Source organism: Panthera pardus, unplaced genomic scaffold (genome assembly GCF_024362965.1).
Source record: "Panthera pardus isolate Hobbes unplaced genomic scaffold, ASM2436296v1 HiC_scaffold_6, whole genome shotgun sequence".
Classification (NCBI taxonomy): Eukaryota; Metazoa; Chordata; class Mammalia; order Carnivora; family Felidae; genus Panthera; species Panthera pardus.
Genome location: NW_026526991.1, coordinates 87,517,272 through 87,544,984, shown reverse-complemented (window position 1 = coordinate 87,544,984; position 27,713 = coordinate 87,517,272). Strand labels below are relative to the sequence as shown.

Sequence of the window (27,713 nt, the reverse complement as noted above, 5' to 3'; positions counted from 1 at the left end):
TCATAAGCTCTAGGAAGGTAGAAATTAAACTCATTTTACCTATTTTATTTCCAGCATTCAGCTCAGTGTCCTACACATAGCAGGTGCTTCATCAATTATTTTTGAATGAAGGAATAAGTGAATGAATAAATGAACTCCAAAAATGCCACTCATAAAAACAATATGCAAACATTTTAAAGCTCCATTAAGGTCATTGGATAGGGAGTGGGGACTTTAGATGTTTTGAAATTTTTCTTTAATATTTTTAAATGAAAAAATAAAATTTTAAAACATTTATTTTCTTATTTTGAAAGAGAGAGAGAGAGAGAGAGAGAGAGAGAGAGAGAGAGAGAGAGAGAATGATCAGGGGAGGGGCAGAGAGAGAGAGGTTGAGAGAGAATCCCAAACAGGCTCTGCACTGTCATCACAGAGCCTGACATGGGGCTCAATCCCACAAACCATGGGATCATGATCTGAGCTGAAATCAAGAGTTGGACACTTAACCAACTGAGCCACCCAGGTGTCCCTAAGAAATACTTTTCAAAATGTTAAAAATATCTTTTGACTGCCATCTACATGCTAAGCACATGTAACAAAAACATTTATGAAACAGTCTTTGCCCTATGGGAGCCCACAAAAGAGTTGGAGAAACAGGCATGTAAACATATGATAATATACACTATAATAAATACTATTCTAGAATAAACATGTCCTTGTCTCTCATTCACAGGGACCATTCTCATCTCTGTTTCGATTTCAACATAGGTATTTTTGGATATTTTACCAAAAATTGAGAATTAATAATAAAAAAATTCCAGTGAGAGCACTATGCAAGTGGAGCATTTTCAGCAACACTGTGGAGCACTCCTGCCCCTAAGTCATAGATGGATCTTTGACCCCAAACCAATCTCCATTGTTAAACCTGATGTTGCCCCAAGTTCCATCATTAGAAGTTTATTCTTTTGAATTAACACTTGGTCTTCACTTAAATTGGAAGGGATCACGAATTATTAGTCATGTAATAGTGTGAGTGAGATTCCAATCTTTTCTCTAGAAGCAGGTTTGTGATAATGGGAATGGAGAACATGAGGATATTCCGAAAATAAGAGAAAAGGTCACAGAAAAGTGAGATTATAAACACCAAAATATCCTTTGCCTATTTTTAGGATTGATACTAATGATACAGTCCTATACATTTTAAACCTACAAAAATGTTCCATTGAGTCACATTCACTTAAATAAATGTCTTCATTTGTCTAATGAATTTGTCTAATCATTTGTCACATAATCTGTTTAATATCTGAGCTTGATTCTGATGATTTGTCTATTCAGACAGTGTGTTTTATTGTTTTTTTGTGTGTCTTATACTTTTTTGTTGAAGTCCATAAATGTATTATAGGACAGTCAATACTGAGGTGAATATCTTCTTTATTTGTAGATGAGTCCATCTTTCCTTCGGCCAGGACTGTATTGTGGGGTTTGTTGCAGAAGTAGAGCTGGGTTTGGAGTTTGTTTTTGCTATAGATACCCTCAGTGTACCTAGGGCTTCAGATTCCTCCAGGGAAACCTTGTGTTTAGAGTTCTACTCCCTATATGGATTTGCTTCTCCCTTTTGTTTTGTTACCCAGAAATAATCTGTGTCTTCTAGCTCTCCCACTGTATTCCACTCTTATTCTTACTAGATGCTTGCTACTATCGTGGGGTTTACAGGTATGGAGGAGGGAGACTGAAACAAACTCTGTGAACCTAGGTCTTGGGAGTGAAACTTTTCTTTCTTGCTTCCCTTCCCAATTGTAGTAGTTTTCACCAGTAACCCTGAGCTACAGTTTTTGTTGCCATTCCCCACTGGAAAGAAAGGCTGTTGTTACTTAGTGGAAAGAGGGGGTACTGGTCTGTGTAGAATTTGAGCAGTGCCTGCTGTTTTCTATCCCCAGCCAGCATTAATAGTGCTTTTACAAGATTCTCTCTAATGTTCCCTGAGGATGCCTGGTTGGGCTCATGGAGGAATCACTTGCAAGAGGTGTAAAACCCTTCTCTTTGCCACCTTCAGGACCTTCACATGCCAAACCACATATGGTCTTTAGGTACTCATTAAAAATTTCTACCTGAATCGTTTTACTAACTTATACGGCATTGAGTGGCTTCTGCCCTAAGCGAGTAAATGTTCAAATTCTGTTTCTCCCTGCAGAAGCCTCTCCTTCTTCAGCTTTCTAGTTAGCTGCTTGCACACTAATATCAATTCACTGATGGGTTTGAGAAAAGTTATAATTTGCATTTTCTTAGTGTAAAGTTGTAGGTGCAACAATCCTTCCTGCTCTGTGCATGCCTGAACTGAAACCGGAAATCTCACTCTTATTCCTTTAATGAAAAAGAAAATGTGTTTCAATTAACTATGAATTTGCAAGACCATTTTAGATAACTAGAGAGTAGTTCTCTTCCTTTCCCTCATTTGATTCTAGTCAGTAGATTCTCCAATAACTAGTATCTTATCTATTTGGTAAACAGATCTTAGTACACATATCATTTCTAAAGTAACTCATTCTATAAGCTCAAGTCATCAGGCAAGAAGGCTTTTAATTTTTTTTTATTGAGTTCCATCTATCTTCTCAGTTAATTTTTTCTTTTAAAGATTGGATTTTTTAAATTAGAGTCTATTTTTATTAACTCAAAAAATTATCCCTAGCAACTGTGCATAAATAGTTCTAGTGATGTTCTTCTAGCAATATTTCCCATACTCTTAATATGATCTTTTCATTAATATGAAGTCTCTAAACAAACTGATAAGGAAAAGCACAAATAATGCCATTAAGGATGAAGGTAGAAGAAAAGGCGTAATCTTGCAAATACACCTGATATTTGGAATGCCTGCACAAACATATCCAATGTGGTGAACTTGTTAGAAGTCATTAGGTGTATATTACACCAGGTCTATAAGTTATTTTTCTCACATGTTTTAGGAAAATATACAGAATTATGAAAACAATGAGGTTTTCCCATCATGTGAAAGCCAACTAAATATCTTTTCTGTATATTAGCCTATTCTAAGAAACTTAGCACATTAGGTATATAGGTACTGTTTGGAAGAATGTATCTCTTTTTCTCTCCCCAGCAACATCCTTTCCTCCCTTTCAAGTAACTTACACTACTGTCATTTACTTATAAAAAATGATATTGGTGAAAGATGTCTTTTGAATTTACCAAGTTGACATATCATTGGGACCAATCAAATTATAATCTTATTTGGAAATTGACTGCAACAAGAATTATATCCCTCTCAGTGCTACTGTGATTTTCTTTTCTTTTAAGTAACATTTGTTTAAATTTTTATTAAGACCAAATGCAAAAAAGAATATCACTGTTTCTAACAAAGTTCTGGGCACTATTGTCCGGTATGAGTTGTATATATACATGTATTAACCAGGCTATAACACAGAAAAAGTAAAAGTAAAGTAAACTTATTGTTTAACAACATAAAAACAATCTACTGAGATAGTTGTTTGTTGGATCCACAAATCTCTTGAGCAATAAATTTAAGAAGTAGATACATGAGTCATAAATTTTAAAATCACTTCCAGGATTTCCTATGCTCACTGTATGGTTCAACAAACTGAAAAACATTTTAAATATTTAGTCAATAAAACTCTTTGTTTCTATTCTAGAGCAGGAGATAATATGAAATCAACTTAAGTTTCAAGACCACAGTATTGTGTAGAAGCATTTATTAATCTAACCCTGGACGTAAGTGAGCTTAGTGTGAAAATATAATTAGCAACATGCATCTACTTTCTAGATATTTATCAATTTTAATAAAATTTATCAATATTTTAATTGTGTTTTTCCCCTTCTTCTCTCTCTCTCCTTTTTTCTTTCCTTTCCTTAGTCTTGTCTTTCTTTTCCCTAAACTGAATAATTCAATCCTGAGCCATTAGATGGAGTCAAAAAAGTAAGCATGTAGGTAGATAGGAAACGTTAGCTATTGAGGGAACTACAGGGAACTGAGTGGCATGTAAAAGCTCAAGGGTTCAAGCAATGCTAGGAGAGTGTCCATAAGAGGGATGGACCAACATGGGTGCCAGAACCCGAGGAAATGAATATTGGTCAGGGTTTTCTAGAGGAACAAAATCAATAATATAGATAGATAGATAGATAGATATAGATATAGATATTAGGCAAGCAATTTTGAGACATAGGGAAGAGTTTATGTTGCACTTTGAGTCCAGAGACAGTCTGCTGGCAGAATTTCCTCTTCTTCAGGAGACGGTAGTCTTTTTTTTATTAAGGCCTTCAACTGTTAGGTTGAGGCTCACCCTCACTATGGAAAGTAATCTACTTTAGTCAAAGTCTACTGGTTTAGATGTTAATCTCATCTAAAAAAAATACCTTCATAGAAACATCTAGAATAATGCTTGGCTTACTATGTGGGTGTTATGACCTTGCGAAGTTGACATATAACATTAACCATCACAGGAGTAAAGAGGACAATAACACATGGGCATTCTGGCATGGGTGACAAAATCTAAATAGAGGTAGACATCCCTGTAGGAGGAAGCAGGACAGAGGTATGATGTGAGGTGTTGGAACTTCAGTAGAGTGAGAAAGATTTCCAGGTAGGAGAGCAATTACAGTACATAGTGTTGGACTCTGAGTGAAGAGGTCATCTGCAAGGGAGAGAGAGTGGCACCAGAAGTGGAAGATTGGGTGGCACCCAGGATGGGGGATTGTTTGCCAATGCCACATTGCCTTAATTATTTTAGTTTTATAGGTTTTAGTATCTGGTGGTGGGCTTCTCCAACTTCATTCTTCTTCAAGATTGCATTGACCCTTTATATTTCCATGTAAAAGCCAAATAATCTTGTCAGTGTCTGCATTTCAAAAAGTACTGGGATTTTGTTTAAGATTTCACTGAATCTGTAGATAAATTTTGGAAAGACTGACATCCTTACAGTATTAAATGTTTTAACCAATAAATATGATATAGATATTCATTTCTCTGGATACTCTCTTGTAGCTTTGAGGGTAGAGGTCTTGGATACCTGCCATGAGATTTATCCCTAAGATTTCAATGTGGTGGTTTTTTTTTTTTTGATACTATACTACATAGTATGCTTTACTAATATCATTTCCTAATTGCTATTGATACTTGAAAATCTGTGTTTGATTTTGTGTATCCAGATTTGTTAAAATTCACTTATTTGGACAGTTTATGTCTAGTAACTTTTGGATTTTCTGCTTACACAACATGTCACTGATGATTTTATTTTTTCTTTTCCTATCCTTACAAATTTTCATTCATTCTTTTCCCCTCCTGTTTCTCTGGCTGGGACATTGGGCATAATGTTAAATGGAAATGATGACAGCAAGTGTTTTCTTCTCTCACTCATCCTCAGCAGGAAAGCTTTTAAAATTTCTCATTAAACTGTAATATTTACAGTAAGTTTTTTTGTTGTTGTCATTTTTTATCATGATTGTGTCCTGAAGCATATAACATGGAATTTGTTGTGGGTTTTTTCTCATCTTAAATATTCACTTTTAACCTTATTTTGTATTCATTTAATTTTTTCTTATATAGGCTCTCCTCTCTATAAGCTTATATTATAAGCTTTCTTATATAGGCTCTCTTCTATATAAACTCTACATTATAACCTTAATATTCCACAAAACTTAGCCCTGACCCTGCTGGTGCAGATTTTCAGCACTACATCAGGTGGCCAAGCTCTGGCTGTCTTCCTGCTCCACGTTCCTCAAATGTTGGTCTCCATTCTTATGCCTGTTGTCTGGTTGCAAGGTGGCTCTTGCTCCTCAAGGCCTAATATCCACAGTTCAGGTAGGAAGGAAGAAAGACCACACAATGTATTCTCAGAAAGTTTTGTCTTTTTATTTTGGAAAAAAAATTACCAATTAGCAAGTTTCTGCCAATAACTCATATCTGTAGTTAAAGAAGATATTCTTCATTCCCTTCAATCATTCCTTCAATTAGGACTGGATTTTTTTTCTTTCTCTATCAATCTGGAGTCATCATTTCCCACCAAGACCTGAATGGCGAGCTTATGCAAAAACTCCGATTACTCAGTGACCCATTACACATTCACAGTGTTGGAAATTACATTGTGCTATTATTTGTTGTTCTATAATTGTTTTCTGTGTATATTTATTCACCTAATAAAATGGCGCCAACTTTCATTCTACTTAAATTCTACAGACTACACTTAGTTAGTTCACATCACTGTCAGGACCTCTAGGACCATATATCCTCTAGGACCAACAAATGCAAAAGTAGTTGTTCAATAAACACCCATTGAAAAACCTCAACAACTCTTCAAACTGGAAGACTCAGTTTGTCCCTTTCTGTAAAATGCATCATCTTATTTCTTTTATTATTATTATTGTTTTTGCTGATGTGTTATTATTCTTCATGAAGTACTATTTTTTAACCATGATTTATATGCACAGGGGGAAAATTCAGAGTGCAAAATGAACTAAAATGAAGGACATATATATTATTTTTTCTTCTCCTCCTGATAGTCCAGTGCTGCAGAGGCAACCATTTTAAGCAGTTCTAATAATATGTGTATGCTAATTTTATGTTAATTTATCAAGTTTAAAATATTTGTTAACTTCGTGTTATGAAATATGAAGAATAGTTATTCCCTCTCTTTCCCTTTACATATATATTCCCAACTTTTATATTTTCTTAAGTTCTTATTTTTTGGTTCTTGTAAGCATTGATTATAGTTAGAATTATAAGTAACACATTAAATTACTCTTTCTATTTCCATTAACTTAGACTCTCCACAATATTAATTAAGAAAGTAAGTGATCCTAGGCTTCCCTCTATCTATCTTCTCCTTTTCTCTTCTCCACTTTTATCTGCTATGACATTACGTCTACCCTATCATGAAGAAGTTTAAGTGTTCAGAGCAAGAACTGACCTCCACAGATCTCCTAGATCACAAAGCACTCCAACTACTTTCTCCAATTTTCTTTCCTCCACCAAGAAATGTCAAGAGAGAACCCTATGCTCTCAGGGTAAAATGCCGTCTGCCAGGAGGAGATAAGAATGAGCCCAAAGCACTGGGTCCAAAACCATGTCTCTTTTTTTCTAGGTAGTCAAATTTGTTGGCATATATTTTTCATACTATTCTCTTATAATTGTTTGTATTTCTGTGGTGTTGGTTGTTATTTCTACTCTCTCATTTGTGATTTTATTTATTTGGGTCCTTTGTCTTTTTTGTTTGATAAATATGGCTGAAAGTTTATCAATTTTATTATTTTTTTTTCAGAGAGAACCAGTTTCTGATTTCATTGATCTGTTCTATTGTTGGGTTTTTTTGTTGTTTTCTCTTTGCTTGTCTTTTGTTGTTTTTTGTTTTTTATATTGTTTGTTTTAGTTTCTACATCATTAATTTCTGCTCTAATCTTTATTATTTCCTTTCTTCTGCTGGCTTTAGGGTTCATTTGTTGTTCTTTTTCTAGCTCCTTTAGATATAAGGCTAGGTTGTTTATTTGAGATTTTTCTTGCTTCTTGAGATAGGCCTATACTACTCTTTACTTTTTAGAGTGCTTTTGCCTCATCCCAAAGGTTTTGGAGTGTTATCTTTTCATTTTCATTTGTTTCCATGTATTGTTTTACCTTTATTCTTTGACTTCCTGGTTGACCCACTTGTTGTTTAGTAGCTTGTTGTTTAGCCTCAATGTACTTGTGGTCTTTCCAAGGTTTTTTTTTTTTTTTTTTTTTTTTTTGTGGTTGACTTCTAGTTTCATAGCTTGCGATCAGAAAATGTGCATGGTTTGATTTCAATTCTTTACAAAAATTTTTAAGGCCTGTTTTGTGGCCTAATATAAGTTATATTCTCAGAATGTTCCATGTGCACTTGAAAACAATGTGGATTCTGCTCTTTTAGGAGGAAATGTTCTGAATATATCTTTTAAGTCAATCTGTTCTAGTATGTCATTCAAAGCCATTGTTTCTTTGTTGATTTTCTGTTTAGATGTTCTGTCCATTGATGTCAGTGGAACGTTATAAAATTCCCTTCTATAGTTACATAGATAATTGGATAGAATATACGTGGCTACAGATTTTTCTCATTCAGCCTGTTGAATATACCATGCCATTCCCTTCTGGCTTACCAAGTTTCTGTTGAGAAATATCCAGCTATCCTATGAGTCTTCCCTTGTAAGTTAAAGACTTCTTTTTTCTTGCTTCTTTTAAGAGTGTTTCTTTATCACTATATTTTGCAAATTTAATTATAATATGTCTTATTGTTGGCCTGCTTTTGTTGATTTTTGTGGGACTTCTCTGTGCCTCCTGGATCTGGATATCTGTTTTCTTCCAAGATTAGGAAAGTTTTAAGCTATTACTTCTTCAAATAAAATTTCTGTCCCCCTTTACTCTTTCCTCTTCTTCTGAAACTTCTATAATATGAATGGTAATAAATTTGATGGAGCCACTGAGTTCTTTAAGTCTATTCTTGGGTTGTATAATTCTTTCTTTTGTTCACTTTCATTATTTTCCATTATTTTGTCTTCTAGGCCACTAATTCATCCCTCTGCTTCTTCCAGCCTGCTGTTCATTACATCAAGCCTGCTTCCAATATCATTTATTGATTCTTCATCTCTGATTGATACTTTTTTTTAACTCTTTCATCTCTTTTGTAAGGCTCTCACTGATGTTTTCTTTTCTCAAGCCCAGGGGCTATCCTTATGATCATTGCTTTAAGTTCTCCATTAGGAAGGTTATTTATATTTGTTTTGCTTAGCTCTCTGGCTGTGGCCTTAGCTTGTTTTCTTTATTTGTGATAAATCCCTCTGTCTTCTGGGAAAATGTTCCTCTGACAATATCTGACACTATAACTTTTAAGGATTATTTTTTTCTAATATTATACTTTCATCCTTTGACACAGATACTTGTTTTTCAGAGAGAATTTAGTCACCAGGTTTGAACTGCTAAAAAAAAATTCCAACAATCTTTGTTACATGATTTTTAATAAACTGACTCAGTTTTTCAGTATTCTGAACAAAATGAGCAAATATATTACTTGAGTAATAAAGCAGAAAACAAATTGATAGTAGGTGATGGCATAGTAATGAGTAATCTATTTTTAAAACAATCATGTCTGGAATGAATAGGAAAAGTTAAAGAACAGTTAAAGAAAAGAAAACTTCTTTAAGGAAAAGTTAAATAATTAGAAGACATCAGCTTCTTTCACATAAAAATGATGAACTTGAATAAAGTATTTAAATAGTCATTTAAATAGTCATTTAAGTAGTCATGTAAGTATTTTAATAGTCATGTAAGAATTTCAGTCTCTAACCCCAATAACAAAGCAGAAATTCAATGAAATTAAACAGATTTTCCTAATAGGAAATTTTTAAGATCAATTGGAAAAGGAGATGTGGGATATATACCCTTATTTCACATGAGTTAAAAGAGAAATTGCTATTTTAACATAAAAAATAAAACTGGGTCTAATATCCTGTTTTGAAGGTTGTTATAAATGTCCTCTGAGGAAAATTTCAAGTGCCGTGGATTCCTCAGAAATACCATCAGTGAACATTTTTTTATCTTGGGTAAAAAAAAAATTGAGGTTCATAAAGATAAGAAAAAGTTACGCACTTACCCCTATTGATTTTAAAAGCAGTTCGGTTATAAGTGTAGTCCACAACTCTGGGAAGCATGATATAATAGGGTATTACAATTTAGTTTTCAACTCATTATCATTCAAAACTTTGGAATTTTGGTCCATATCTTTACACTCATTTTCCTTCTTTGTAGTTTTTGCCTCTGTAAGTATAGTTCCTGAAGAGGCATTTTCACCAGGTAGATGACGATTCTTCAAAATATTTAGGATTAAAAAGGCTGGGATATAGCTTAATCCTCTTAGAGCTGCTGGCAAACCAAGGTAGATGTATCTATAAAAAAATGTTTTTAAATATTAAGCTTACATAGTGTGGTGAGTACAAGCTAGTTTTGAGTATCTTTAATTATTAATATTTCATTCCCATGAGGACAATCGCAGCTGTTTTGCATGTCAATATTATATAAGCAACTTTGCTGAACTCACTTATTAATGGTTTGTTAAATTTTTTTTTGCAAATTTTCATCTAGAAAATTCACACTTATTTTCTTTTCTTATCTTTGGGTTTTTTAAAATCTTTTTACAACAAATTGAACCTCTGGTTTGAATGCAATACTGACAATGGCAGCAGTTGTATTCTAGTATTTAATAAGAATGCTTCCAAAGAATAACCATCAATTGTATTATATTATATATTCTGTGGGGGTCTTTTTCATGGCTTTTTAAAAAAGGTTTATTTATTTTAAGAGAGGGAGAGAGGTAGAGAGAGAACCGCAAGCAGGCTCCATGCTCAGTATGAAGCCTGACACGGTGTTCAATCTCACAACTATGAAATCATGACCCGAGCCAAAATCAAGAGTTGGACACTTAATCAGCTGAGGCACCCAGGCGCCCCTGGATGATTTTACTCAGATTAAGAAAGTTCCTCTTCTATTCTGAATTTGCTCAGAGTTTCAATTATGAATGCATAAAGTATCACCAGATTATTTTTGTTCCATAGTTAGCAGAACATCAAAGATTTTGCCCCCTTAATTGTGTTAATAGAGTATATTAGGTTAATAGATTTTTCTAATGTTGAACCATCCTTGCATGACTAAACTCTATCAGTGAGGCTTTATACATTATTACATTTGATTTATTATTTTTTAGAATTTTTGCATGTGTATTTATAAGTTAAGCCAGCCTATACTTTTTTCCTTATGCTGAACTTGTCCAATCTGAATATCAAGACTGGACACTTGTATTGTTTAACTTTTTTTCTGTTATCAACAATACTTCAGTAAATCTCCTTTTACATGTCTCCCTGTGTATGTTAGCAAGATTTTCTCTAAAATGTCTCAGGGTCTTAGAGTACCCAACTCAGCAATTGTCCAGACGTTTTCTTCAATAGTTTTTATTTACTACCAACATTCTTTATAGTCTATAGTGTCTTCTGTCATAAAGAAAATTTTTAGATTTATATTTAGTGATATTGGCTCATTTCTTGCTCTTTGGTTTGTGTGTGTTTTTTTTTTTCAACTCAAACCCAAAGCAATAAGGATCAGAGATATGTGGCTGTGTTGTTGCTGTAAACAACCAATCTACTATTGGTTTAATTGTTATTTCTTTGTAAGTCACCTATTTATTTCTCTGGTAATTTTTATATTCATTTTTCTTTATCTTGAATGTTTATAATTTTACTCTGATATGCTCATTTATATATTTTTTGACTATGCCTTTAAAATGTAAGCTGAAAACTATAGAAAGCTTATGAAGGAAATTGAAGAAGATATAAAGAAATGGAAAGACATTCCCTGCTCATGGATTGGAAGAATAAATATTGTCAAAATGTCAATACTACCCAAAGCTATCTACATATTCAATGCAATCCCAATCAAAATTGCACCAGCATTCTTCTCAAAACTAGAACAAGCAATCCTAAAATTCATATGGAACCACAAAAGGCCCCGGATAGCGAAAGTAATTTTGAAGAAGACCAAAGCAGGAGGCATCACAATCCCAGACTTTAGCCTCTACTACAAAGCTGTCATCATCAAGACAGCATGGTATTGACACAAAAACAGACACATAGACCAATGGAATAGAATAGAAACCCCAGAACTAGACCCACAAACGTATGGCCAACTAATCTTTGACAAAGCAGGAAAGAACATCCAATGGAAAAAAGACAGTCTCTTTAACAAATGGTGCTGGGAGAACTGGACAGCAACATGCAGAAAGTTGAAACTAGACCACTTTCTCACACCATTCACAAAAATAAACTCAAAATGGATAAAGAACCTGAATGTGAGACAGGAAACCATCAAAACCCTAGAGGAGAAAGCAGGAAAAGACCTCTCTGACCTTAGCCGTAGCAATCTCTTACTTGACACATCCCCAAAGGCAAGGGAATTAAAAGCAAAAGTGAATTACTGGGACCTTATGAAGATAAAAACTTCTGCACAGCAAAGGAAACAACCAACAAAACTAAAAGGCAACCAACGGAATGGGAAAAGATATTTGCAAATGACGTATCAGACATATCCAAAATCTATAAAGAGCTCACCAAACTCCACACCCAAAAAACAAATAACCCAGTGAAGAAATGGGCAGAACACATGAATAGACACTTCTCTAAAGAAGACATCCGGATGGCCAACAGGCACATGAAAAGATGTTCAACGTCGCTCCTTATCAGGGAAATACAAATCAAAACCACACTCAGATATCACCTCACGCCAGTCAGAGTGGCCAAAATGAACAAATCAGGAGACTATACATGCTGGAGAGGATGTGGAGAAACGGGAACCCTCTTGCACTGTTGATGGGAATGCAAATTGGTGCAGCCGCTCTGGAAAGCAGTGTGGAGCTTCCTCAGAAAATTAAAAATAGACCTACCCTATGACCCAGCAATAGCACTGCTAGGAATTTATCCAAGGGATACAGGAGTACTGATGCAGAGGGGCACTTGTACCTCAATGTTTATAGCAGCACTCTCAACAATAGCCAAATTATGGAAAGAGCCTAAATGTCCATCAACTGATGAATGGATAAAGAAATTGTGGTTTATATACACAATGGAATACTACGTGGCAATGAGAAAGAATGAAATATGGCCTTTTGTCGCAACGTGGATGGAACTAGAGAGTGTGATGCTAAGTGAAATAAGCCATACAGAGAAAGACAGATACCATATGGTTTCACTCTTATGTGGATCCTGAGAAACTTAACAGAAACCCATGGGGGAGGGGAAGAAAAAAAAAAAAAAGAGGTTAGAGTGGGAGAGAACCAAAGCATAAGAGACTGTTAAAAACTGAAAACAAACTGAGGGTTGATGGGGGGTGGGAGGGAGGGGAGGGTGGGTGATGGGTATTGAGGAGGGCACCTTTTGGGATGAGCACTGGGTGTTGTATGGAAACCAATTTGACAATAAATTTCATATATTAAAAAATAAATAAATATAAAAAAAGTATTTTGAAGTGAAAATTCATGCCTCAAATTGTAGAACATTCTAAGCCATTAATTTTTTTAAATTCATATCTGCCATTTCCTCTATTCTTTTTCTAGAAATTTTTTTTGAGGTGTATGTTTTAATTGTTAACTGGTCTTTAATATTACATAGGTGTTTATTTTTGTTGAATCAGTTCACATTGTTGATCTACATTCTAGATAAATTCTTCCGTACTCTCTTCCAGTTCACCAATTCTCAACTGTATTGCCTTCAAATTTATTATATACTTAGGATTCCTTTTATTATCTCAATAACATGCATTTAATCTATAATGTTTCTGAGTTCTTAATATTCTTATTTCTGCTTGATTTTTCCTATCATTTCTTGTTAACTTTTAATGGATATTATGCCATTTATTAATTTTAATACTATTGAGCTGGTTAAGCATACTTATTTTAAAGTTTTTGTCAAACTCCTACATTATATGAAATTTAATCAGGAACGAAGTCATGTTTCTTTGGGAATTTATATGCTTATCTTTTTTACCATTAGATTTGTTCATTTTTTTTTTCAGAATTTTTAATTTTTTTTAAATTTACATCCAAGTTATTTAGCATATAGTGCAACAATGATTTCAGGAGTAGATTCCTTAATGCCCCTTACCCATTTATCCCATCCCCCCTCTCACAACCCCTCCAGTAACCCTCTGTTTGTTCTCCATATTTAAAAGTCCCTTCTGTTTTGTCCCCCTCCCTGTTTTATATTATATGTTTCCCTTCCCTTATGTTAATCTGTTTCGTCTCATAAAGTCTTCATATGAGTGAAGTCATATGATATTTGTCTTTCTCTGACTGATCAATTTCACTTTGCATAAGTGTTGCAAATGGCAACAGTAGTTGCAAATGATAAGATTTCATTCTTTTTGGTTGCCTAGTAATACTCCATTGTATATATCTACCACCACTTCTTTATCCATTCATCCATCGATGGGCATTTGGGCTCTTTCCATACTTTGGCTATTGTTGGTAGTGCTGCTATAAATATTGGGGTGCATATGTCCCTTTGAAACAGCACACCTGTACCCTTTGGATAAATACCTAGTAGTGCAATTGCTGGGTCGTAGGGTAGTCCTATTTTTAATTTTTTGAGGAAACTCCATGCTGTTTTCCAGGGTGGCTGCCCCAGCTTGCATTCCCACCAACAATGCAAAAAAGATCCTCTTTTCCGCATCCTTGACAGCATCTATTGTTGCCTGAGTTGTTCATGTTAGCCATTCTGACAGGTGTCAGGTGGTATCTCATTGTGGTTTTGATTTGTATTTACCTGATGATGAATGATGTTGAGCATTTTTTCATATGTTTGTTGGCCAACTGGATGTCTTCTTTGGAGAAGTGTCTATTCATGTCTTTTGTCCATTTCTTTACTGGATTATTTGTTTTGTGGGTGTTGAGTTTGATAAGTTCTTTATAGATTTTGGATACTAACCCTTTATCTGATATGTCATTTGCAAATATCTTCTCCCATTCTGTCGGTTGCCTTTTAGTTTTGCTGATTGTTTCCTTCACTGTGCAGAAGCTTTTTATTTTGATGAGGTCCCAATAGTTCATTTTTGCTTTTGTTTCCCTTGCCTCCGGAGACGTATTGAGTAAGAAGTTGCTGCGGCCAAGATCAAAGAGGTTTTTGCCTGCTTTCTCCTCAAGGATTGAGGCTTCCTGTCTTATATTGAAGTCTTTCTTCCATTTTGAGTTTATTTTTGTGTATGGTGTAAGAATGTGGTCTGGGTTCATTCTTCTGCATGTAGCTGTTCAGTTTTCCTAGTACCACTTGCTGAAGAGACTGTCTTTATTCCATTGGATATTCTTTCCTGCTTTGTCAAAGATCAGTTGGCCATACATTTGTGGGTCCATTTCTGGGTTCTCTATTCCATTCCATTGACCTGAGTGTCTGCTCTTATGCCAGTACCATACTGTCTTGATGATTACAGCTTTGTAGTATAGCTTAAAGTCTGAGATTGTGATGCCTCCTGCTTTGGTTTTCTTTTTCAAGATTGCTTTGGCTATTCGGGGTCTTTTCTGGTTCCATAAAATTTTAGGATTATTTCTTCTAGCTCTGTGAAGAATGCTGGTGTTACTTTGGTAGGGATTGCCTTGAATATGTAGATTGCTTTGGGTAGTATCAACATTTTAACAATATTTGTTCTTCCTACCCAGGAGCATGGAATTTTTTCAATTTTTTTTTGTATCTTCTTCAATTTATTTCCTAAGCTTTCTATAGCTTTCAGTGTATAGATTTTTCACCTCTTTGGTTAAATTTATTCCTAGGTATTTTATGGGTTCTGGTGCAAATGTAAATGGGATTGATTCCTTGATTTCTCTTTCTGTTGTTTCATTGTTGGTGAATAGGAATGTAACCGATTTCTGTGCATTGATTTTATATCCTACAACTGCTGAATTCATGAAACAGTTGTAGCAGTTTTTTGGTGGAATCTTTTGGGTTTTCCATATAGATTGTCATGTCATCTGTAAAAAGTTTGACCTCTTCCTGGACAATTTGTATGCATTTTATTTCTTTGTATTGTCTGATTGCAGAGGTTAAGACTTCCAATACTATGTTGAATAATAGTGGTAAGAGTGGACATCCCTGTCTCGTTATGGAAAGCGCTCAGTTTTTCCTCATTGAGGATGATATTAGCATTGGGTCGTTCATATATGGCATTTTATGATCTCGAGGTATGATCCTTCTATCCCTACTTTCTTGAGGGTTTTTATTAAGAAAGGATGCTGTTTTTGTCAAATGCTTTCTCTGCATCTATTGAGAGGATCTTATGGTTCTTGTCCTTTCTTTTGTTGATGTGATGAATCACGTTAATTGTTTTGTGGATATTGAACCAGCCCTCTATCCCAGGTATAAATCCCACTTAGTCATGGTGAATAATTTTTTTTAATGTATTGTTGGATCTGGTTGGCTAATATTTTGTTAAGGATTTTTGCACCCATGTTCATCAGGGAAATTGGTCTATAGTTCTCCTTTTTAGTGGGGTCTCTGTCTGGTTTTGGATTCAAGGTAATGCTGGTTTCATAGAAAGAGTTTGGAAGTTTTCCTTCCATTTCTATTTTTTGGAACAGCTTAAAAGGAATAGGCATTAATTCTTCCTTAAATGTTTGGTTGATTTCCCCTGGAAAACAATCTGGCCCTGGACTCTTGTTTTTTTGGGAGATTTTTGATTACTAATTCAATTTCTTTACTGGTTATGGGTTTGTTCAAATTTTCTATTTCTTCCTGTTTCAGTTTTGGTAGTGTATATGTTTCTAGGAATTTGTCCAATTCTTCCAGATTTCCCTTTTTATTGGCATATAATTGCTCATAATATCCTCATTATTGTTTCTATTTCAGCTGTGTTTGTTGTGATCTCTCTTTTTTCATTCTTGATTTTATTTATTTGGGTCCTTTCCTTTTTCTTTTTGATCAAACTGACTAGTGGTTTATCAATTTTGTTAATTCTTTCAAAGAACCAGCTTCTGGTTTCATTGATCTGTTCTGCTGCATTTTGTTTTTGTTTTTGTTTTGATAGCATTAATTTCTGCTCTAATCTTTATTATTTCCTGTCTTCTGCTGTTTTGGGGTTTTATTTGCTGTTCTTTCTCCATCTCTTTAAGGCGTAATGTTAGGCTGTGTATCTGAGACCTTTCTTCCTTTTTAGGAAGGCCTGGATTGCTATATACTTTCCTCTTATGACCGCCTTTGCTGTGTCCCAGAGGTTTGGGGTTGTGGTGTTATCATTTTCATTGGTTTCCATATAATTTTTAATTCCCTCTTTAACTTCTTGGTTGGCCCATTCATTTTTAGTAGGATGTTCTTCAGTCTCCAAGTATTTGTTACCTTTCCAAATTTTTTCTTGTGGTCGATTTTGAGTTTCATGGTATTGTCGTCTGAAAACATGCACGGTATGATCTCGATATTTTTGTAGTTGCTGAGGGCTGATTTGTATCCCAATATGTGGCCTATTCTGGGGAACGTTCCATGTTCACTGGAGAAGAATGTATATTCTGCTGCTTTAGGATGAAATGTTCTGAATATATCTGTTAAGTCCATCTGGTCCAAGTGTAATTCAAAGAATTGTTTCCTTGTTGATTTTTTGATTAGATGATGTGTCCATTGCTGTGAGTGAGGTGTTGAAGTCTCCTACTATTATGGTATTACTACCAATGAGTTTCTTTATGTTTGTGATTGATTTATATATTTGGGTGCTTCTTCATTTGGCACATAAATGTTTACAGTTGTTAGGTCTTCTTGGTTGATAGACCCCTTAATTATGATATAATGCCCTTCCTCATCTCTTGATACAGTCTCTATTTTAAAGTCTAGATTGTCTGATATCAGTATGGCTACTCTGGCTTTTTTTGTTGACCATTAGTATGATATATTGTTCTCTGTCCCCTTCCTTTCAATCTGAAGGTGTTTTTAGGTCTAAAGTGGGTCTCTTGTAAATAGCATATAGATGGATCCTGTTTTCTTATCCATTCTGTTACCCTGTGTCTTTTGATTGGAGCATTTAGTCCATTGATGTTTAGAGTGAGTACTGAAAGATATGAATTTATTGCCATTATGCTGTTTGTAGAGTTGGAGTTTCTGGTGGTGTTCTCTGGTCCTTTCTAATATTTGTTGGTTTTGGTATGTATGTATGTATGTATGTATGTATTTTTCATCTTTTCTCCCCTCAGAGAGCCCCCCTTAATATTTCTTGCAGGACTGGTTTAGTGGTCACAAACTCCTTTAATTTTTGTTTGTCTGGGAAACTTTTTATCTCTGCCTCTATTTTGTTTTTTTTTAATTTTTTTAAACGTTTATTCATTTTTGAGACAGAGAGAGACAGAGCATGAACGGGGGAGGGTCAGAGAGAGGGAGACACAGAATCTGAAACAGGCTCCAGGCTCTGAGGTGTCAGCACAGAGCCCGACGCGGGGCTCGAACTCACAGACTGCGAGATCATGACCTGAGCCGAAGTCGGCCGCTTAACCAACTGAGCCACCCAGGTGCCCCTCTCTGCCTTTATTTTGTATGACAGCCTAGCTGGATAAAGAATTCATGCCTGCATATTTTTCTGATTCAGCACATTGAATATATCCTGCCACTCCTTTCTGGCCTGCCAAGTTTCTGTGCATAGGTCTGCTGCACACCTGATCCGTCTTCCCTTGTAGGTTAGGGACTTTTTTTCCCTTGCTGCTTTCATGATTCTCTCCTTGCCTGTGTATTTTGTGAATTTGACTATGATATGCCTTATTGATGGTTAGTTTTTGTTGAATCTAATGGGAGTCCTCTGTGCTTCCTGGATTTTGATGTCTCTGTCTTTCCCCAGGGTAGGAAAGTTTTCCACTATGATTTGCTCACATAACCTTTCTACCCCTTTTTCTCTTCATCTCTGGGACCACTGTGATTCTGATGTTCTTCCTTCTTAATGAGTCACTGATTTCTCTAATTCTTAAATCGTGCTCTTTTGTCTTAATCTCCCTCTTTTTTTTTCTGCTTCATTATTCTCCATAAGTTTGTCCTGTATCGCTGATTCTCTGTCCTCCCTCATCCATTCTTGCCGCCACAGCATCCATTTGAGATTGCAGCTCAGTTATAGTATTTTTTATTTCATCCTGACTAGCTTACTTCTTTTATCTCTGCAGAAAGGGATTCTAATCTATTTTCCACTCCAGCTAGTCTTCTTATTATCGTGATTCTAAATTCTGGTTCAGACATCTGGCTTGTATCTGTGCCGGTTAAGTCCCTGGCTGTCATTTCTTCCTGCTCTTTCTTTTGGGGTGAATTCCTTCATTTAGTCATTTTGAAGGGAGAAAAGGAATTAATGAGGCAGAAAAAATTAAAATTAAAAAAGTATTAAGATTAAGACATTAAAAACAAACAACACACACACACACACACACACACACATACAAATCGAATAAATGATGCTAGATCCTAAGTGTGTTTTGGTCTTGGTGTTGAAAGTAGCTTGATAGATTAGAGAAAAAAGGGGAGAAAAAAAGAAATCATTTGAAAATTTGAAAAATAGAATACGCTGAAGTAGACTAAAATGAAATGATTGAAGTAAAATAGAATTTGAAAAAAAATTAAACAGAAGGGGTTCCGGAAGATGGCGGCGTAGGAGGACGCGGGGCTCACAGCGCGTCCTGCCGATCACTTAGATTCCACCTACACCTGCCTAAAGAACCCAGAAAACCGCCAGAGGATTAGCAGAAGGGAGTCTCCGGAGTCAAGCGCAGACTAGAGGCCCACGGAAGAGGGTAGGAAGGGCGGCGAGGCGGTGCGCGCTCCACGGACTGGCGGGAGGGAGCCGGGGCGGAGGGGCGGCTTGCCGGCCAAGCAGAGCCCCCGAGTCTGGCTGGCAAAAGCGGAGGGGCCGGACGGACTGTGTTCCGACAGCAAGCACGACTTAGCGTCTGGGAGGTCGTAAGTTAACAGCTCTGCTCCGAAAGCGGGAAGGCTGGAGGACAAAGGGAGGGAGAGCTGCTGAGCCCCCTGACGGCAGAGCTCAGCTTGGCGGGGAACAAAGGCGCCAGCGCCATCTCCCCCGCCCATCCCCCAGCCAAAATCCCAAAGGGAACCAGTTCCTGCCAGGGAACTTGCTCGCTCCGCGCAAACACCCAACTCTGTGCTTCTGCGGAGCCAAACCTCCGGCAGCGGATCTGACTCCCTCCCGCTGCCACAGGGCCCCTCCTGAAGTGGATCACCTAAGGAGAAGTGAGCTAAGCCTGCCCCTCCAGCCCCCGTGCACCTTGCCTACCCACCCCAGCTAATACGCCAGATCCCCAGCAACACAAGCCTGGCAGTGTGCAAGTAGCCCAGACGGGACACGCCACCCCACAGTGAATCCCGCCCCTAGGAGAGGGGAAGAGAAGGCACACACCAGTCTGACTGTGGCCCCAGCAGTGGGCTGGGGGCAGACATCGGGTCGGACTGCGGCCCCGCCCACTAACTCCAGTTATACACCACAGCACAGGGGAAGTGCCCTGCAGGTCCTCACCACGCCAGGGACTCTCCAAAATGACCAAACGGAAGAATTCCCCTCAGAAGAATCTCCAGGAAATAACAACAGCTAATGAACTGATCAAAAAGGATTTAAATAATATAACAGAAAGTGAATTTAGAATAATAGTCATAAAATTAATCGCTGGGCTTGAAAACAGTATACAGGACAGCAGAGAATCTCTTGCCACAAAGATCGAGGGACTAAGGAACAGTCACGAGGAGCTGAAAAACGCTTTAAACGAAATGCAAAACAAAATGGAAACCACGATGGCTCGGCTTGAAGAGGCAGAGGAGAGAATAGGTGAACTAGAAGATAAAGTTATGGAGAAAGAGGAAGCTGAAAGAAAGAGAGATAAAAAAATCCAGGAGTATGAGGGGAAAATTAGAGAACTAAGTGATACACTAAAAAAAAATAATATACGCATAATTGGTATCCCAGAGGAGGAAGAGAGAGGGAAAGGTGCTGAAGGGGTACTTGAACAAATTATAGCTGAGAACTTCCCTGAACTGGGGAAGGAAAAAGGCATTGAAATCCAAGAGGCACAGAGAACTCCCTTCAGACGTAACTTGAATCGATCTTCTGCACGACATATCATAGTGAAACTGGCAAAATACAAGGATAAAGAGAAAATTCTGAAAGCAGCAAGGGATAAACGTGCCCTCACATATAAAGGGAGACCTATAAGACTCGTGACTGATCTCTCCTTTGAAACTTGGCAGGCCAGAAAGGCTTGGCACGATATCTACAGTGTGCTAAACAGAAAAAATATGCAGCCGAGAATCCTTTATCCAGCAAGTCTGTCATTTAGAATAGAAGGAGAGATAAAGGTCTTCTCAAACAAACAAAAACTGAAGGAATTTGTCACCACGAAACCAGCCCTACAATAGATCCTAAGGGGGATCCTGTGAGACAAAGTACCAGAGACATCACTACAAGCATAAAACATACAGACATCACAATGACTCTAAACCCATATCTTTCTATAATAACACTGAATGTAAATGGATTAAATGCGCCAACTAAAAGACATAGGGTATCAGAATGGATAAAAAAACAAGACCCATCTATTTGCTGTCTACAAGAGACTCATTTTAGATCTGAGGACACCTTTAGATTGAGAGTGAGGGGATGGAGAACTATTTATCATGCTCCTGGAAGCCAAAAGAAAGCTGGAGTAGCCATACTTATATCAGACAAACTAGACTTTAAATTAAAGGCTGTAACAAGAGATGAAAAAAAATTAAACAAAGTAAAAAATATAGTAGAAAAAACTTAAAGAAAAATATTTTTAACAAAAATTGAAAATAAAAATGATTTTTTTTCTCTTTCTGTATTCAAGAAAAAAGAAACGAAAAAGAGAAAAAAGAAAGAAAATTGAATAGTTTGACTGTCTAACAGACTGAAATACGACTGAAATTACTTCATTTTCCCCTAGAAGTCAAACTATGAAGCATTTTATAGTCCATAAACTAAGTAGGCGGTGAGGCTTGTGTTCTTAAAGACAGAGGTTGGCCCAGTTGGGCAGGGCTTAGTGTACTGGCTCCATTCTCCACTAGATGGCGCTGTTAGCCTACTGGGGTCGATTGTTGTGGTGCTTGCAGGTGCGTATGCACATACGTGGAAGTGGTGAAAATGGTGTCACCCAGCTACCCAGTCTCTAGTATTGGAACTCTGTTTTCTGCAACCAGCAATCATGCATCCGTCCTCTGTCTTCAGCTTTTGTCCATTTCTTGCTTTTTCACTGTCTTTGACCAAGCCCCAGGCAGTACCTCTCTCCTGAGTTTTATCTCAGATGCGACTGTTTTCCCAGGCCCCTTACTTCTGTGCAGCTTTGACCCATTCAGCCCCTCTGCGGGAGGGTCTCACCGAGCAATGGCCAAATGTTGGCTGCACCCAGGAATGCTTGCTGGACCCTGCTGCTGCTGGTGCCCTGAGACTGTGGCCAGATGCCAGCCCACCCCAGAAAAAGTTCACAAGAGAGTGTAGCAGCAGCATTTTAGGGATTATGGAAAATCACAACACACATCTGGCACCAGGCTTCACCCTTAATGACCTTGTTCCAACACCAGAGAATGTGGCCGCCTTCTGGGGCCTGCTGGGCCCAGGTGGTCTCACGGCCTCTACCAAATGTCCTTCCAGCAGTGGAACTGCTTCTCCTCGTGTGGCCTGAGAACCTCCTGGACCCCACTCTGCTCCTTGGGATTTGCTCTTTCCACCAGAGCACCGTCAGGTATCAAGCTGCAGAGTTTAGACTCTGTGCTCCTCCTGTTTACAGTCTTAATGGAATTTAAACCGTCTCCTTACTCATTTCTTTTTACTTCAGTCCCTGTGGCTGTTTCCAATTTTCCTCTTTTCCCCCAGCTGCTTTTGGGGAGGGGTGCTTTTCCCATATTTTCCCTCTGTCTCTGTCTTCTCTCCACATGCAAAAGCAGCTTCCTGCCCTCTGTGGCTTCTGTCTTCCCAAGTTCACCACTCCATGTCACATACCTGCTGAATTCTGTGGTTCAGGTTGTGCAGATTGTGTGTTAATCCTCAGATCAGTTTTCTAGGTGTGCAGGATGCTTTAGTGTTTGGCTGTATTTCATGGATGCAAGACACTCAAAAAACTTCCATGCTCTTCTGCCATCTTGGCTCCTCTTGTTCATGTGTTTTTAAGTTTTAGCTTGCAAAACTAAACAATTTTGAATGTTTTGTTGTTGTTTTTGTTGACTGTTCTGGTTTTCTTCCTGTGTATTTATTCTCCCAAATTTGTTCTGTTTGCTCTTTCTCTGTATTTATTCTTCTAAATCTAATAGCTTTCCCTTTGTTCCTGAGGCCAGACTGAGTTTTTATAAGGGTGATTTTTTTTATAGTGATACTGGGATTAATCACAAGGAGAACAGATTGTTTGGTCTGGTTCTTGGATATATCTATGTCTTAGTTCCTCCTTAGTAACATAACAATGATGTGTTAAAGAGATTCTTTTAAAACCTCTTTTACAAAGAGGTTTGTATTTGTTTCCTAGGACCTCTGTAACAAAGCACCACAAACTTGATGGCTTAAAACAAAGTAAATTTATTCTCTCACAGTTCTGGAGGCTAGAAATTTGAAGCCAAAGTGTGCTTCCTCAGTAGACTCCAGGAAAGAATCCTTCCTTTACTCTTCCTACCTACTGGCAGCAATCCATAGAATTCCTTGTTTTGTAGATGCAACACTGCAATCTCTACCTCTGCCTTCACACAGGATTCGTCCTGTATATACGTGTCTCTATGCCTCTTTTCCTCTTCTTATAAGGACACTGGTGATTTGATTTAGGGCCCACTCTAATCCAGAAGGACCTCATCTTAATTTCACTAATTTAAAGACTTATTTACAAACAACTTATTTCCAAATAAAGTCATATACTGAGGTTATGAGTGGACATGAAATTTTGAGGGACACTACTCAACCCAGTTCATGGGTGTTCAACACCACCTCATGGATTAAGCACTGAATCTGGATCTAATCTCTTGACTCCTTGGAAGTACTTTATTTTTTCTTTGGAAACTGATCACCCAGAAACCACTTCCTGTTTCTAGGCTTAGAGGCTTTGCATTAGCCTTTGTATTCAGCTTTTATTTATTCCTTTATGTTGCTGTTCAATTTCTACTTCAGGAAAACTGGATGTCCAGAATGATGTTTATATTATCGTTTTTTTTTTTAATTTTTATTTTAGAGACAGAGAGAGTACAAATAGGGGAGGGGCAGAGAGAGCCAGAGACAGAATCTGAAGCAGGCTGCAGGCTCTGAGCAGTCAGCACAGAGCCTGACGTGGGGCTCGGACCCACAAACCGTGAGATCACGACCTGAGCTGAAGTCAGACGCTTAACCAACTGAGCCACCCAGGCGCCCCATGTATTATCTTTGAACCCAGATATATCCCTTTCAAATTTAAAATTATATCTATTGTTCTTATTTGAAATAAGAAATATATCAATACATAACTTATTGAGCTACTTATCAGGCTTTTCTACCTTATTTGAAATTACATTGTTGTCCTTTTTATAAATAATTAGTTCATTAATTTTTAGTCTTTAAAAAATATGTATATATACATATAAAGTTCTAAATATACCTTTGAGTATTGTTTTAGCTTTGTCCCACAAATTTTCCTCTGCAGTGCTTTCACTGATGTAGAGCTTTAGTTATTTCATTATTTTTATTATAATTTATGCTTTGACCTGTAAGTAATTTCAAATGTGAGGTTTTGGGAACATTTTATCATAGATTTCTAATTGCATTGCATTATGGACAGAAAACAATGGTTTTAAGGTATCAAACTTTTTTTTAAACTTTGTGACATTAGACTTAGTTGTAATGTTTTTTATAGGCTTGAGAAAAATATATATTCTATTGGTTGGGGTTTTTTAAATTGCTGTATATCTATTAGATAACTCTTGTACAATTTGGCGATTCAAATTTTTCTGTATCCTCAGTAACTTTTTGCCTATATTTTATATTTCCTTTTGGAAAAGTGTGTTGAAATTTTCTACTCTGTAGATTTCTTCTTGTAATTTTGTAAATTTTTTGTTTTATATATTTGAGATTAGGTCGATAAATATATATGGGTTGATGACTGTTACATATTATTGATAAAGTGTTTTTTTATTACTAAGTAATATCCTTATTTAACTGTTAATCCTTTTCACCTTAAATTCTATTTTGTCTTACAGTCATTAATATAATCACAAAAGCTTGATTTAATATCTGCCTGGTATTTTTTTTCCTGACCTTTATCTTCAATCTTTCTTCACATATATATTTTAAGCTATGTCTTGTAAGCAACATATAGCTGGAATTTTGAAAACACTGAAACTCACATGAAAGTATCTTTTAAGCAAGTTCAGTTGGTTCACATTTATTATGAAAGCTGATGTATTTAGGCTTATTTTTTCAACTTATTTTGTGTGCTTTTATTTCCCTATTTCTTACTTTCCTTGAATTTTCCTTAATCCTTTTATTCCTTTCTACTAGCTTGGAATAAATGTAAGTGGCCATCCTTATATCTTTACATTTTTGGCATAGCTTAAAGTTAGTCAGTATTTCTATTCTTCGAACTGTAAAAGAGTCCTAGATTTTCCCTGGATTTTAAACTGACAGTTTAGCCTGACATAGTTGCATGGATGCTGGCTGGAGATACGAGACTTCCAGGCCAGAGACAAAGGACATTTTTACTCACAGTACAACAATCATCACAAGCTTCATGTTCAGGTTGGTTTTCCTTAACCTTCAAGTCCCAAAGAAATCACACCATGGGAAACCTATGTGAATTTTGTGCATACAATGGGTTTGGTTCACAGCTAAGAAAGCCTGAACTTAGGAAATCCCATTCTTTTAAATGGGTTGGAAGAAAATCTGCCAGCCTTAGAGAGAGTTATTACTTTTATCATCCTAGACAGCAAACTCTGCTCCATAGGAAAACATCATCTACATACTCCAAGATCATTTACTATTCAAACATCCTTGAAAAGATAGTCCAAAACAAAATTCTCTGCTAATAAGATATGCAGAAATGTAAGAGACCCATGGAGAACTGTTTACCAACAATATCCACCTCCTGTTTCTACTCTACACCATCTGGTAAATTTTCTCACGAGTACACTTTATCAGCCACTCTAATTAATCTGACTGATAGAGGATGCTAACAAATAAAATCATCTTGTCTAAAATAGCATTTAATTAAGGCTACTATCAACAGGAATCTTGGTAGCAGGATGAGGCCAATCTATATCAGTGATCCTCAGTGTTTCTCAACTGTGAAGGTATGTACGCGGGCCCACCTTCACATTACCTCTGAAGAGCTTTTGGGGAACAGAGAACTGATGAAAACATGAATCTCATGCTGTCTGATCTCTTCATAGTACTTGCCATATATCCTTTTACTAATCAAAATAAGACCTTAGAATGTTTTAAACAATGCTAAATTGTTTTTTAGTAAATGAATTTTTGTACTTTCAATTTTGTACGATCAAGAGAAATTGATACAGATCTAAACAAAATTCAGGTCTCCAGATAAAAAAGAACATGGAAATAGAGCAAATGGAAGTATTTTGTTCAAAAACACATTATGTTGAGTTTTGTTTAAAATCAGATTTATACTAACAAAAGAATAAGACTTTATGAGACATGAAGAATTTTGTGTCAGCAAAATTTAACGAAGAAGGAAAAATATTTCAAAAAGTAGAGGTAGATGTAAAAAGAAGTAAATATTCAGGCTAGTAAGATGCTGAAATGATGTAGGATGCAATGAGGATACTTTAAAGAGTAATATAATTTTTAAAGGTAGTTTATGTATAGCTATTACCTTCAATAATGCGTTGATTGCAAACAATTTAACAAAGATTATTTTGAAAGGCTAGGTTAAGGGAGTTATCCATGCTTATATTTACCAAGTAGTTTGAAAATATTGAGGAAATAAAATTCTGGTATATAAATAAGGAATAGAGATGTAGTATTAGCATATGTTCTGGAAGCATAGCCAAAAGTAGTCTAGTAACTGAAAAAGAAAGTGTTATACATGAATGTTGTCATTTTATGTACAGTCTGTGCTTAGAAAGCAATTCTTTAAAAAAAAAGATTATTATATTTACCTGAAATTGGCTGAATCATATATCCTGCATGCTCCTGACTCACCACATTTCAAAGTTCCCCAGTGTAAACATGTGGAATCCACTAAAGCTCCAAAATAAATAGGTGCAGGAATTCCAGCTACAGTTAAAGAGGGGAGAAAAAAAAAAACATCAACAAGGTAAGAATTAAGGTACATTATTTTGTTTGTAAACATTTCCGTTTTCTCTATTTGTAGAATAAAGTATGAATAGAATGCTTTAATTTTATTTTTACATATCAGAAGTTGTTACTTTTACTATAACATTTCTAAGTTATAAAGGATAAGTAATGTGATGGATAAATGCAACATAAAAATCACTGATATTGAAAATCATTGAATTAGTGACTCTTTATATTTTTTCTGCAATTTTTTGTACCAATCATGTATACATTTTACCTTAACAAAGTATTTTTCGTTCATTTGCTTTTCAAATCTTCTAACAGCTGAAAAGCAAAATTAAGTTCAGATAGGTCTTTTTCAAGAAAAAGGGGAAATTCTCCATTTCTTCTTGTACCTTATTCTCATACAAATTACTAAGTGCTGCAAACAGAAGGGATATTTGCTAGACTTGGAGAGAATGATTTCATTTTTTTGGTAGTTAATAGTGGCCTGATATGATGCTGGAAAAAAATAACAATTTTTACCAAATACTCTTGTGCAAAATGTATGTAACCCCACACCAAGAGACTTCTCTTCAGGCTTGATACACCTAAAAAATAAGTAAATTCATAAATAAAATGAAAATAGAGATTTAAACGCTGTTGTAGTTTCTTTAAAAAATTGTTTGTAAATGCTGGTAACACACTGGGCACTAGAACATTTTTTTTGCATGCTCAGATCTTGGTTATCCAAGGCCTGATTATCCAGTTTGTAGTCTACACACGAGCCCTACTTTTGATTCTTGGCATTTTACCTATCATTTTTTTGCTCATTATTATCAGAAAATTATCAAAGAAGAAAATATTTCATATCAGTTTCTACCCCAGTATCCATTTATTGAAGCAGTAGTTCTTGATTAAACCTTCAGCCTAAAACAAGAATAATGCAACCCTAGCTGTATTTAAA

The 27,713-nt window shown here is 36.2% G+C and overlaps 1 protein-coding gene across 8 annotated transcripts in view; it reads right to left on the bottom strand.

Annotated features, from left to right (window-relative positions):
* Positions 1–9,601: 9,601 nt before the first annotated feature.
* SLCO1A2 (solute carrier organic anion transporter family member 1A2) overlaps positions 9,602–27,713 on the bottom strand; it is a 125,422-nt gene continuing 107,310 nt past the window's right edge. For all 8 annotated transcript variants that reach the window (XM_019452160.2, XM_053894948.1, XM_053894944.1 and 5 more), the window contains 3 exons: positions 27,293–27,357; positions 26,629–26,746; positions 9,602–9,888 (listed from right to left, as the gene is read on the bottom strand). In XM_019452160.2, coding sequence (XP_019307705.2) covers positions 9,669–9,888; positions 26,629–26,746; positions 27,293–27,357 — 403 coding nt within the window. In that variant the 3' untranslated portion in view covers positions 9,602–9,668. The remainder of the gene's footprint in view (positions 9,889–26,628; positions 26,747–27,292; positions 27,358–27,713) is intronic.